Genomic DNA, 12651 nt, shown 5'->3' on the forward strand with positions numbered 1-12651 from the left:
ATAAAGTCTGTATGAAGTCCGACTGCCTAAATCCCCCAGTATCAGTAACCTGACTACATTATGAGCCCCGCTTTAAGCCCATGGCTCAGTCGGGGAACCGTAGAGCGCTGGGACTGCAAGCCCAACACCTGGTGCCACCATTTCAAAGTTCCCTAAACTAAAATTACCAAATCACTAGGGACACATAACCCTCACACCTTCTCATTTGAACAGTTCTCTCAGTATGAGTCCAAAATCTGAACACAAAGACAGTCAACCTGCTCTAGTCACTGTTTGTGTATAGCAGAATATGAAGCTACAAAATATATTATTAAACCTTGATGTGTAACTCATCCTGGGACATTCGTGCTATGGACATGGATTACGACTAAAATCACGTGGCTCGATCATGATTTTTATCTGACGGAAGACAATACGGGTTAAAAAAGAAGGGATGGGAGTCATATAGGGGCCAGTATGTTTTATGATGTTTAAGATGTTTTAATTGTGATTTTTCTGACAAATATATGAATTTAAAATGTGATAAAAAGCTCCTGGTTTGCTGTGCTAAAAAAACAAATAGTGATTATATCTCAGTATGACTATAAATGATAATTTATATAATGATTATAACTACTAAATAAAATAATAAACATAAAATAATTATTACTATTGTAATTTTTCACTGTAAAAAAAAAAAAAAAAAAAAAATATATATATATTTAAGAAAAATTATATAAGGTTTTATTTTACAGTACAACGGTAAAAATACAATAATATTTATGGCTGTCTTATTTTTTTAAATTTTCAAATGTTAAACATCATAGCATCATGGTGGTGAGTTTTGCAAATTTAGTTTAAGATTAAGAATCATGAACCACTTTTTCTTAGTGTGAAGAACATTTAAATACTCTGAAAAACCTTGCAAAATTTCCATGGATGTTCATGGAACCATCAATGTCAATTACTAACCTTTATTTTTAAGAGTGTATGATGATTCTGGTAGAAACTTAGCTAAAAATTGGTAAATTGTTGTAAGGGTTAAGGTCCTGCTCAACTGTCAGTTTGTGAAATTACGATGAAGCTACAATATGCATGGAATGTCAGTGCGCTTAAAATAACGGGATTGGATGTCTCGAATTCAATATTTTCCAGCAGTTATCATACGTACGCAATAATCTGGAAGTGCAAGAGAGAAGCGATCCTTTCTCTCTGGTTCTGTGAGGTCTTTTTCCACACACTATCAATCACTCTATGCTCAGATAAGGGCTGAGGGAGACAGATAATATGAACGGCTCAGGATTACTCTCACAGCATTTAAGAACAGTGGAAGAGGATAAGTGTCTTTGAGCGCGCGTACGAGAGAGAGCGCCGGAGCAAGTGCCTGTGGACAGAGGGGGATTTTCACATTATCGTACAGAACTGGACGTGGGCTGAGGGCGCCGGGCCAACACAAACGAGAGAAGAGCCTGGCGCCTGCACCACCAGCCCGTTTGAGCCACAGAGAAATATTTACCCAACACAGCCAAACTCTCCCAGCATCCAGACGAGCGCTGAATACACTCGAGCAAAATCATTCAAGATCTGGGTGATTGCTATCTAGCTATTTTGTCCACTTTTGCAGCTTGGTATTGCTGTACTTTTACTAATGTTAGCTTCAAGGGATCAATAAAGTTTCAGTATTTTTAACAATTTGGGAAGTCACATTAATTGTCTATAAAAGTATTACTAAATAAATAAACTAAACAAAAAAAAAATCTTTAAAATAAAAAAAGAAACATTTCTAAAATACATGAAAACAGTAAAAATATTTATTTGGATATAACTTGCCATGTCAATAATATATATATATATATATATATATATATATATATATATATATATATATATATATATATATATATATATATATATATATATATATATATATATATATATATATATATATAAAATTGTATTCACAAAAATAAAACAAATAGGATAATAGAATATGTAAAGTAGCCAGGCAAAAAAAAAAAAAAAAAAAAATTGTAAATCATTACTGTAAGGCATATTAATTGTCAATAAAGTATAAATAATAATTTAAAAAAAATCAATTAATAGTTAAATATCAAAACTTTCTGAAATATATGAACACATTAAAAACTATCTGACATATCCTAAATGTCAATGTTTTATATATAAGTCTGTATAAGTGTAGGGATGTCCCCGGCTAAGGATTTTTATAGTCGAATCGGAATTTTCGAATCTTGCCGATAGTCGACTGATAGTCGAATCCTATGTTTGGGGGCAGGGCCAAAATACATTACCAAGAGTCAAGTCAGACATTCGACAGTCATAAATACTGACGTTAACACACAGGGCAAATGTGCAATGGGGTAAATAATGTTTTATGTTTTGATTAAAATATAGATAACATTAACCCTAATGTCTCATTATAACATTATGTAAATGACAGTAATTAATGTTCTGCATTTCTGTTTTGAGCTGCGCGCGCTGAAGATGACCAATAGAATGAAGCATTTGATAGCAGGCTTTTAACTAATTTATCTCATATATAATACGTTATTTATACAACATAACATTAATATTACGACTTATAGGCTATCTGCACAAAATGCCCCGAATGCACGTGAACGTGTCTGCGCAGCTCTGAATGAACTCATTTTGTGGACACGTTCTTCACGCAACAACGTGCAGAAACACGGCAACTAAACTAAAAATAATTCACAGCGTTTTATTATAATAGTGTTCTCATTATAATGTTATATATATATATATGACATTAATATTATGCATTGTTGCTTGTACTGCTTGCGCTGTGCGCTGACGAGATAATCACCGTTCAATGAAGCGCTTTACTGCAGCACAACCAAATGCATCTTATACGAGATAAATAATATATACACGATATATAAACCGACTGACATGTTTTTAAATCACTTCTACCCCACCTGTCTTTCACTCTGCCGGTGTCAGTTTGAGTCTTGTTAAAGATTTAAATCCCTGCCACCAAGATGCTCCTCTGTCGGTCACGGATTATGTCGAATCAGGATCCTCCTATCGAAGCATCGACTATTCGGGGGTCACCCCTATATAAGTGTGTATATAAATAAATTTATATTTACATATGATTATATATTTTATTCACAAAAAATAGAATTGCCAATTACCATTATGACTTTGAATTCACCTAGGAAAGATTTTAAAGGAATAAGGATTTTTTTTTGCCACTGTTTACTGTTTTTATTTCTTTTTAAACTGCAAAATCAGTCATAGCTTGGCATCTTTCAGGCAAATATTTATTGTGCCCATGAAAACATGCTTGAAAAATTCTTCTGAAGTTTAAAGGGATTGAATCTCATAAGAGAGTATAAGAGTATGTCTTAACCCCTGGGGAGTGGTGCTGGTCTTACGCCCAGATTGACTAGCAGAAGGACTCACCCCATCTGAACTGCATCACATGACCAGACGGGTCAGGCCTTCAGGGAGATTACTGCTAGCATGCAGCTTTAAAAAGCCAGACAGACACCCCCACCCTTCCCCTTAATACCCAAACCTGAGTACCACGACCCCTCACACGGCTTTCACTCATCTGAAGGCATTCATCAATCCTTCAAACTCTAAAAACATCCAAGAACACCAGCGGCTTGTTGAATGTTTGTTTTGAAATGGCTTAAAATTCAATTCTACCTGAAAATGGAAACGTTTAGAGTTTCTTAGGTTTAAATTTACATATTTAAGTGACCAGTATCTAAACATAGTCGATCAAAGCCGATGCATATGTCAACTGTTGAGTCTTTTTATCTCGGTTCATATTTTCTTGTCCTTAAAATTCAAAGGGTTTTATCGTGTTGTGTGAGTTTGTTTGTGGAAGTGGCTCTCTGAGGTCAGGCCAGGGTCTGATCTCGTGGAGCAGACAAAAGCACCAGGATGTTCCTGAACAAAAGGCCACTTCCTGAAAGATGTCTGGGTTCTCTGTCGCTATGCAAACAGTAGCTGACAAAAAAAGCAAAGCAAAAAAAAACCATTTATAGCATTTGAACCTTTATCATTACATCTGTATTTGGTTCTTAGTTTGCTATAATAACTTTATTTAAACTTTTCCATAGTCCCAGGTATAAGATATACACCATGGTTCAAAGGTTTGAGGGCAATAAGACATTATTTATTTATTTTACTATAAAAGTAATAAATTACATTTTAAATATAAATTTACATTTAAAATAGAAATGAGCTATTTTAAATTGTAATAATATTTGACAGTACTCCTGTTTTTACTTTTGCAGCCTTGATGTTTTCTTTCAAAAACATTCGATAAATCTTATCGACCCCAAACTTTTAAACAGTAGAGTACATCAACTTTTTCTGAAAAATGCATTTTCAAAAGTTTTTTTTCCCTCTTGTTGCAGTTTAAGACTTTTAAAGGTTAAGGCTGCTAACTTCGACTTCTCAACCCTGGACTGAAGACAGGTGCGTTTAACACTGGTATCATTTCAAGTAGCTGATTGCAGATAGAAGAATTAGACCGGGTGGCTGGCCTAGTGTTGTGATGCATGTTCTGGCCTAGACAGACAGGCCTATAGTTCTGGTAGAGAATTTCACGCTCTTTGTCGATGATAAATTCATATCAGTCAACCGCACTCAAACCCACATGCAGATATACAGTATTTCCACAGTTCATCATCATCAGATTACCACGATTTAACTAAACCATGTGACTTGTGAAATAAAATGGAATATGAATATAATAAAACTATCTAAACGTATTTTACTTTATATTGTATTTTCTGTAAAAATGACTGAAATAAAATTTAATCTATATAGAATTATATATATAAAAAAAATACAAAAATGATAAAATTACATAAAATTCATAATTCTTAAAATGAGATCTGAAAATAAAAATATTTAAGCTAATTCAATAAATATAAGTGATACTAAAGCAACACTGATTTGCTAATAAAACAGGGCATGAAAAGAACTGTGTGAAGATCCTTCAAAATTTCCCAGGAATAATAGGTTTGGAATGAAATGAAAGGTAAGTTAATTGCATTTTTTCCCCCCTAAATTTAACTAATCATTTAAACTTAAAGCTAAATTACTAAGTAAGTGATATTACTTATCACATAGACAATGTATTTCTATAACATAAGCTGCACATCTGATTTTCACTATGATCAACAGACCTGGTCCATGCAAAACTACAATATAAAATCTTTTAATTTAATTTTTTTTTTTTTAATTACTAAATAAGTGATATTACTTTTATAAAAATAAACAATTTATTTGTATTAAATAAACAAGAGGAAAAGATATTGAAAACAATTAGCTGCACATCTGATTTTTGGGAACAGACTCGGTTCATGCTGAACTACAATATATAAAATCCTCTTTTGACAATTTCAAGAAAAAAAAAAAAGATCCTGGTGTGAAGATGTATTTGATTCCCGGAGCGTGTCTGCGCATGATGTGTTCCCATCAATACAGCCACCGCCATGTCTATCTGCATCAGCGCTTTCTGATTTCTTTATGCATTTCTCCCCTTTTTCTGACACCCGTCCTCTCGCTGTCTCCCTTCCTCTGTCACCATTTGTCTCTGTGTCTCAAAGTATGCCATTACTGTCTCCATCTGTCCATCAAGATAGCTTTATGGATATCTTTCTTTTCTTTTAGACCGCTTTCTCTCCGTTTTCACTCTCGGGAATGAGTCAGCAGCACTCGAGGCGAACGGCCGGTCTGCCGTCACGATATTCAGCGAATGTCTGACTTATGTTACACATTCGATGGTGTGACAATATGGTAATACAAATTAGCCGGCTTCTCAAATTTCTAGGCCAGATGAGGCACATGCCACACCAGGGCCACCCAAATGCTTTTATAGCAAGACCTAACGCTGCTGGTCAGACTGACCACCTCACGGCCATCTGTGTGTGTGTGTGTGTGTTTTGAGTTATCAGTATCCACCCGCCGGGCCCCTCCTCCCCGTTTCCCACAAGACCCCACGCTGTCACAACAGACATTTAGCAGCTTTCACGCTAAAGGGCCACGGGGGGCTTCCTTCCTTCCTTCTCCACTTCCTCCCTCTGTTTTCCGCTTCCCCACTGTCTGTTTCTCTACATTTTGCGGGATGCCCTCTACAACGCCCTCTTTAACTTCATTTCACGGCTAATTATAGACAAAAACAAGACAGCGCATGAGGTGCATCTCACAATGGCTCTTAAGAGGGAAAAACACACAGGAAAACGGAGTCTAAGGGGCAAGACGTAAAAATAGAAAATGCCAGGAAGCATTAAAGATGTTGTGCGGGATAATTATAGTTCAGGGCCATTTTATCTTTTTATATGGACGCTAGGAAAACAGGAAGTAGGGCAGAGGTGCAGCTAAATGGGCTGCCCAATAGAGCGCGAGGCGAACGATTCCCACAGCAGCGCTAGAAAAACACGCAGGTTCCAAGAGGATCAGAGCATCCGAGGAAATTCAAACACACGGGGATGGAGTATGGGAATGACGAGGAGGTGCTTTCTCAGGCCGCTTGTTTACTAGAAATGACATCACAAAAGCTTTTGAAGTACATATGAATTCAAAATCTCATAATTAAAGTATTTTAACAATTAACTTTCTTAGTATGTTAACAAATTTTGTAAATAAATTCCATAAGATTACTTTTATTCAGCAAGGATGCACTGAATTAATAAAAAAGTGACAGTAAAGACATTTATAATGCTACAAAAGATTTATATTTCAAATAAATGTTGTTCTTTTGAAAAAAATAAAAATAAAAAATGCATTAAGGTTTCCACAAAAATATTAAGCCGCACAGCTGTTTTCAAAATTGATAGTAACAAGAAATGTTTATTGAGCATTAAATGAAGATATTAGAATGATTTCTGAAGGATCATGTGACACTAAAGACTGGAGTAATGATGCTGAAAATTCAGCTTTGCCATCGCAGAAATAAATTTAATTTTAAAAAAGTATTAAAATAAACTGTAATACTATTTCACAAATTACTGTTTTATAAAATGCAGCCTTGGTGAGGATAAGAGACTTCTTTTAGACAACAATAATATCATCAGACCATAATAACTGAATCAAATACCAATGGAAAGGATCAAGCTCTACCCTCCATTATTGCCCATTGAGAAATAGTCATGTTACAGAAGTTAAAGGTGTTATGAATGCCGTCATGTTGTCTTTAAAGCAAAACTGGCATCTAGTCTGTTGACGTATGCCGATCTAAAGTCATTGTAAACTCAAACCTGGAAAAAGACTAAATTACTGAAGCAAATTCTCTTAGTCTGTTAATGGGTAAAATATATGTTTGACAACATAACATAAATCTTCAAAAACAGAATGACGGTGACACGACGATGAAGAAGAAGATAAATACAGAAAACAAAGCAAAGAGAAAGCACTCTAACCATCGAATGACTGTCAACAATATGCAATTTTGATTAAAGTAAATGATCTTAAAATGTAAAAACACAAGAAATGCATGAGGAACTTACCATGGTGCGCCATATATTCGAAAGCCCTTGACGGTGACGTCAGAGTCCTGCAGGTAAACACAGTTTGTCAGGAGAGACTGAACATTGTCAAAGTCCTCGGGTTTCAACTTGGACACGGAGGGAAAGCGATAGTAATCCTGCTTGACCAGCTCCGTCATGAAATCCTTATCAAAGGTCAGCTCATGATTCCCCGCGATCACCACTTTAAACTCGTATGGCAGGCTGCCTGCAACACCACAGAAAAACATACAATGTTAAAACAGAACATTAACCCTAGATTTTCATATTCAACAAATAATGGCAACTAAAGTACTTGTTTGGAAGAACTGTGACAATATAGAAGTTGACATTTTTACAATAGTGGTGCAACCGAACCATGCGCCTACAGAGAAATCTCATTGGTCCAAAAAAATCCTATACCCCTTAACTGCACGCTAAACATCACATACAGTGTTGCCAATTTGGGGATTTTGTCACCAAATTTAGCTACTTTCTCGTTGTTGCTGCGACTTTTATTGATTTTTTTGCGACAAGGAACTATTTTAGCTATATTTAAATACAAATAGCGATTTTTTTTGGAGATTTTTAATTTTTTTTACTTGGCCACACCGACTAGGCCCGTGACCTCCCACATTTACTCTCAATCATGCCAATGAGTCTGTGCACAGTGTGCAGTGAACACACATCAGTACAACTGCCATTCAGATATGATGACACGCACCACCATTTCATTATAAGCTTCAAGATGGCGGAGAACAAATATGAAAAATTATGATTACATCAGGGCACCAACTACTCAGTGCATGAACATCTTGTTTTAACCACAGACACAAATGTTATACCACAATTCATGCACAATCATGTCAACCAGATACTGAGAGACAGTGCATCATCGTGTCGTGTGCTGGGATGCAGTATTTTGCACTTTGCAGTATAAAACACATGCAAATAGAAAAAGCACCAGCAAATCAAGAACATATCTTCATCAATTTGCTGAAAAAGCTCACAACACAAACAAATAAAGAAACACACTGCAAATGCTCACAACATAACCAAATAAAGAATTGTATTTGCGTTTCTTGTGTTGTGAGCATTTGCAGCGCATGTGTTGTCAAATTGATGAAGTTGTTTTCTTAATATGCAGGTGTTTTTTTTTTCCTATTTGCAGCACGTTGAGCTCTCTCGGCCACCGTATAATAGAGTGTGTTGACTGAAATAACTTTGTATGAATAAAGGTTTTGTTTTTGGAGAATCATAATATCTCTTATCTGTTGTATTTGAGCAGGACAGGGATGCACTTTGGTGACATATGAAACAAATGCCCAACATTGTGTCTTTATATCATTTCCATCATGTGCTTGCAGATCACAGGAAGAATTTACTGATTCAAATGTGTCGTGCAGAGTGCATTTCCTAAATTTCACTTCAGAATTTTTTATACTTTTGTTATATTTTTTATACTGTCATAAAATTGTACTGTCATTGTAAAGTATATATTTACTTTCCTTTACCAATTTTACCTGTATTTACTTTATTTTCATATTTGGCGACTTTTTGTGAAAAATGGAGACTTTTGTGGGTGGTTCTAGAGATTTTCTGAGGGAGGGGTTTGGCAACACTGATCACATATCTTCTGGTCGGACATTGTTGCACACTAGTTTGCATTCCCCACCGACAGACATATTTCTCGTCAATGGAACTCACGTATGGTCACAAAAAATGCTCTGTTGAAGTTCAAGTGAGGTTATTGCGATCCTGAGGAAAAGTCAGATAATGAAAAACAGGACTCTGCAAGTAGAAACAGGCCATTACAACAAAACATACACCAAAGCATCATTCTTTACCTCTCTCTATTCAGGCTACTGTCTATTTTCAAACAACGATATGGCTGGATATCGACTTCGAGAACCTAAAGCTAAAACACATCAGAAAGACTTTTAGTCAAGGATAAAGGTATTGTCTGTGTCTTTCAAGCCACTATGGCCTTTCTTTTTCCTTCTACAGAAAGTGCGCTAAAACTCAGCGGCCATTAACCGACCACCAAACGTTTATTAAAGTCACGGTCGCTTCGTTTTTTCCCTTTTCTCTTCCTCACTTCAGCCTCCATCGTCACAGCAAAGCTCTTTTGTGCTGGTACATCAGGATAATGCAACAGGGGAAGTTGTTCTTCACAGAACTCAAACAAAAAGAGTGTCTCTCTCTCTATATGCCAATCCTCAGACAGGAAAACACACAGACCGTCTCTCAGTGGATTGCATAACACATATGGAACGCTTCAAATGCGGAGTGAGTTTGAGAACAAAACAAATCACAATATTTCACCTACCAAAACAGATGAAACGAGGTGCTTTTCAAAGCAAAATGGGACTAAAAATGAAAAAGCAAAGACGTAATAAAAGTCAAAATCCAGTGTGATCAGAAGCTCTATAAAATATGTCTGAAGGTGCACGTCGCAGCCCATTATTTGTTCTCTTTTATGAAAGAGAACAGTGTGAAATAGCCAGTTTAATAACGGCTTTTCACGATTTAAATTGGAAGTGTGTCTTTTTCGGAAAACAATAAAAACCAATTAAATCTTGAACTGTAAAGGCATCAGAAAGGAGCAAAACGCTTGACCGAAAGTATAAAGAAAATAAAAAGATAACCCGATTTAAAAGTAAACACTTTCCCAGCAGTTTAATTTACTTTCTTGCTCCTTCCATGCGCTCGGCACTATACAGACTGGGATATATCATAAATCCCAGTCTAATCTAATAACAGGAGCCCATCTCTCAGCTCCGCGGTCCGCAGTCAGCCAAACACCATCACGGATCCATTTACATGGAGCTTTCCCGTCGCACAAAACCGAATCACAAACTCCCGGCGGACGAGCTTCGTGCCAGCCTCTCCATGGCGGAAAAAGGCCTAGAATGCAATTACCTCCCCACCGACTGCATCTTCTGCGTCCCCGCAGGGATTTTTACAACATTTTATTGCCATCAAAATGTATTTTTCGAAGAGGACTGCGGATATAAACTCTGTTTATTACTTTGAAGAAGCTACGGAGGAACATATGGGAAGGTATGTGGCGTATGGGAAAGCGCTTACAGTCAAAGGGATTTGGGTTTAGCCTCAGTGTTTGAATCTGATTTACATCAGAGGACCGGTGCGGGGCACAGTTTGGCAATCGCTGCACGTAATGAATGTAAATCAAATTAGTGAAAATAAACTACACACCGTAAACATCTGAAACTGAAGGATGACTGGTAGGGAACATGTGTATTTTGTTGAAAACAGAGCGGCGCAATCACATTCGTCAAGTTTTTCGAACCGCTGCTCAAAAAAACATGTGGGATTTGATGAATAGAATAAAAAACAAAGAGCACATGGCACCAGAAAGCCCAACAGCACAAATCACCAAACGTTCAATCATAAATTAAAGCAATAGTTCACCCAAAAATGAAAACTCATTATTTACTCTTCATTATGTTTTTCCAAACTAGTATGACGTCTTTTCTTCTTTCATGTTAACACAAACGATTCATTTTTAAAGAATATCCTGGTCACTCTTTTCGTATAATGAAAGGAAATGAGAACTGGGGGTGTCAAAAAGCATTACAAAAGTATCATAAAATTGGTCCATACGCCAATCTTCTATTTCTTCTGGAACCATACGATAGTTTTGTGATGAACAGAGCAAAATTGAAGTTATTTACTCAAAGTCTTTACATTTGCTTAAGCGGGTTCTTTGTGAATAAAACTTTCTTTTGAGCCAGATATTTCCAACGAATCAGTTTATTTGGGTCACAATACCTGTCTGAAAGATTTTTTTCATGAATCTGATCAATCCACAAAACAATTAACGTAGAAGATTTAGAAGAGATAATTTAGTATCTGATAAAGACACAGTGTTATGCTATTTTGCAACTTGCAATATAGCAGCAACAATGGCGTGTTATTATAGATTACAGACTGATTGCAATTGTGTTAATACATTTAAAAAAATATATAAATAAACAAATATTTACATTAAACAATTCCTGATTAATATGGAAATTAATTGATGTACATCAACGGAAGTAACAACTATTTTACAATAGTCTCATCCACAGTATGAACTTATCTTTTCTATCTTTAACTTTTACAAAATGTAATGATGTTCTTGAGAGAAATACCAATGGGTGATTCACGAGTCAGATGTTTCCAATGAATCACTTGAGTTGGTGCACAATACCTGTCTGAATGATTCGTTCATGAATCTGGCTGATTTGATTCTCGAGTTCTCACCGACTCAATGTTCAGGTCTCCGCAGTTATAAGGTCACTGGAGAGGAAGATTTTTAGCAAATAAGAACTCAAATTATGGCAAGTTTCACGAAGCATATGGACTAATTTAAGACAGTTTTATGTTTCTTTTGTGTCCTTTGAGAAGCCTATTGTAAAGAGCAGGATATTGCAATGACATGAGAGTGAGTGAATAACAGGATTCTCATTTTAAGGCAAACTATCCCTATATCTCAGCATTGACTTGTTTAAAAGACATGCAAACACTTTATTTTTCCACCCTCACAACATTGCAAAACAAAGGAACAAAGCTGATCTATTGGACATTGGATCTATCGGCTGTCCTGCATTGATCATAACCAGTGAACTCAGACAAACGAAGTCAAGACCTAGAAAAGCTCCTTATTTACGGTGCACAGATCCATGTTTGCATCCGTGAATCCCGCACGGAGAAGTACAGGTCAGATCTCACGGGCAAGATATCGAGCAGAACTGAACTTTAGCAAAGAAACCTCATTCCCACCGAACGATTCCGGAGAATCGATCCCACTTACCAACAAAAACCATGATCAATGACAACGATTAGCGGCTGGGCTTTCTGTGCCACAAAAACAAACAAAAGTGAGCTACGCTTCACGAAAATGCATAGTGAATGAGGCAAATCCAAGAGAGAGGGAGAGGAATGACAAAACCGGCAGTATTTAAAAGGTCTAAAATAAACAACACCAATTTCCCCTTGCAAGTTTAATTTATAGAGGCCTTTTATGTTTTTTTTCCCTCCTGTATCATTTAGCCCCAACTGCTAAAGAACAAAGGAGCAACCTTGGAAAGAAATGCAAGCATTTATGTTGTGGAACTCTCCAGAAAATATAACCGGAATGCTTTGGCTCGGACAATGA

The 12651-nt window shown here is 36.3% G+C and overlaps 1 protein-coding gene across 2 annotated transcripts in view; it reads right to left on the reverse strand.

Annotated features, from left to right (window-relative positions):
• The window catches only part of mpped2a (metallophosphoesterase domain containing 2a), a 63975-nt gene that overhangs the window by 29361 nt on the left and 21963 nt on the right, over window positions 1-12651 (reverse strand). For both annotated transcript variants that reach the window (XM_058782614.1, XM_058782615.1), the window contains exon 4: window positions 7491-7716. In XM_058782614.1, coding sequence (XP_058638597.1) covers window positions 7491-7716 — 226 coding nt within the window. The remainder of the gene's footprint in view (window positions 1-7490; window positions 7717-12651) is intronic.

This window comes from Onychostoma macrolepis, chromosome 07, assembly GCF_012432095.1.
Source record: "Onychostoma macrolepis isolate SWU-2019 chromosome 07, ASM1243209v1, whole genome shotgun sequence".
NCBI classification, from domain to species: Eukaryota; Metazoa; Chordata; class Actinopteri; order Cypriniformes; family Cyprinidae; genus Onychostoma; species Onychostoma macrolepis.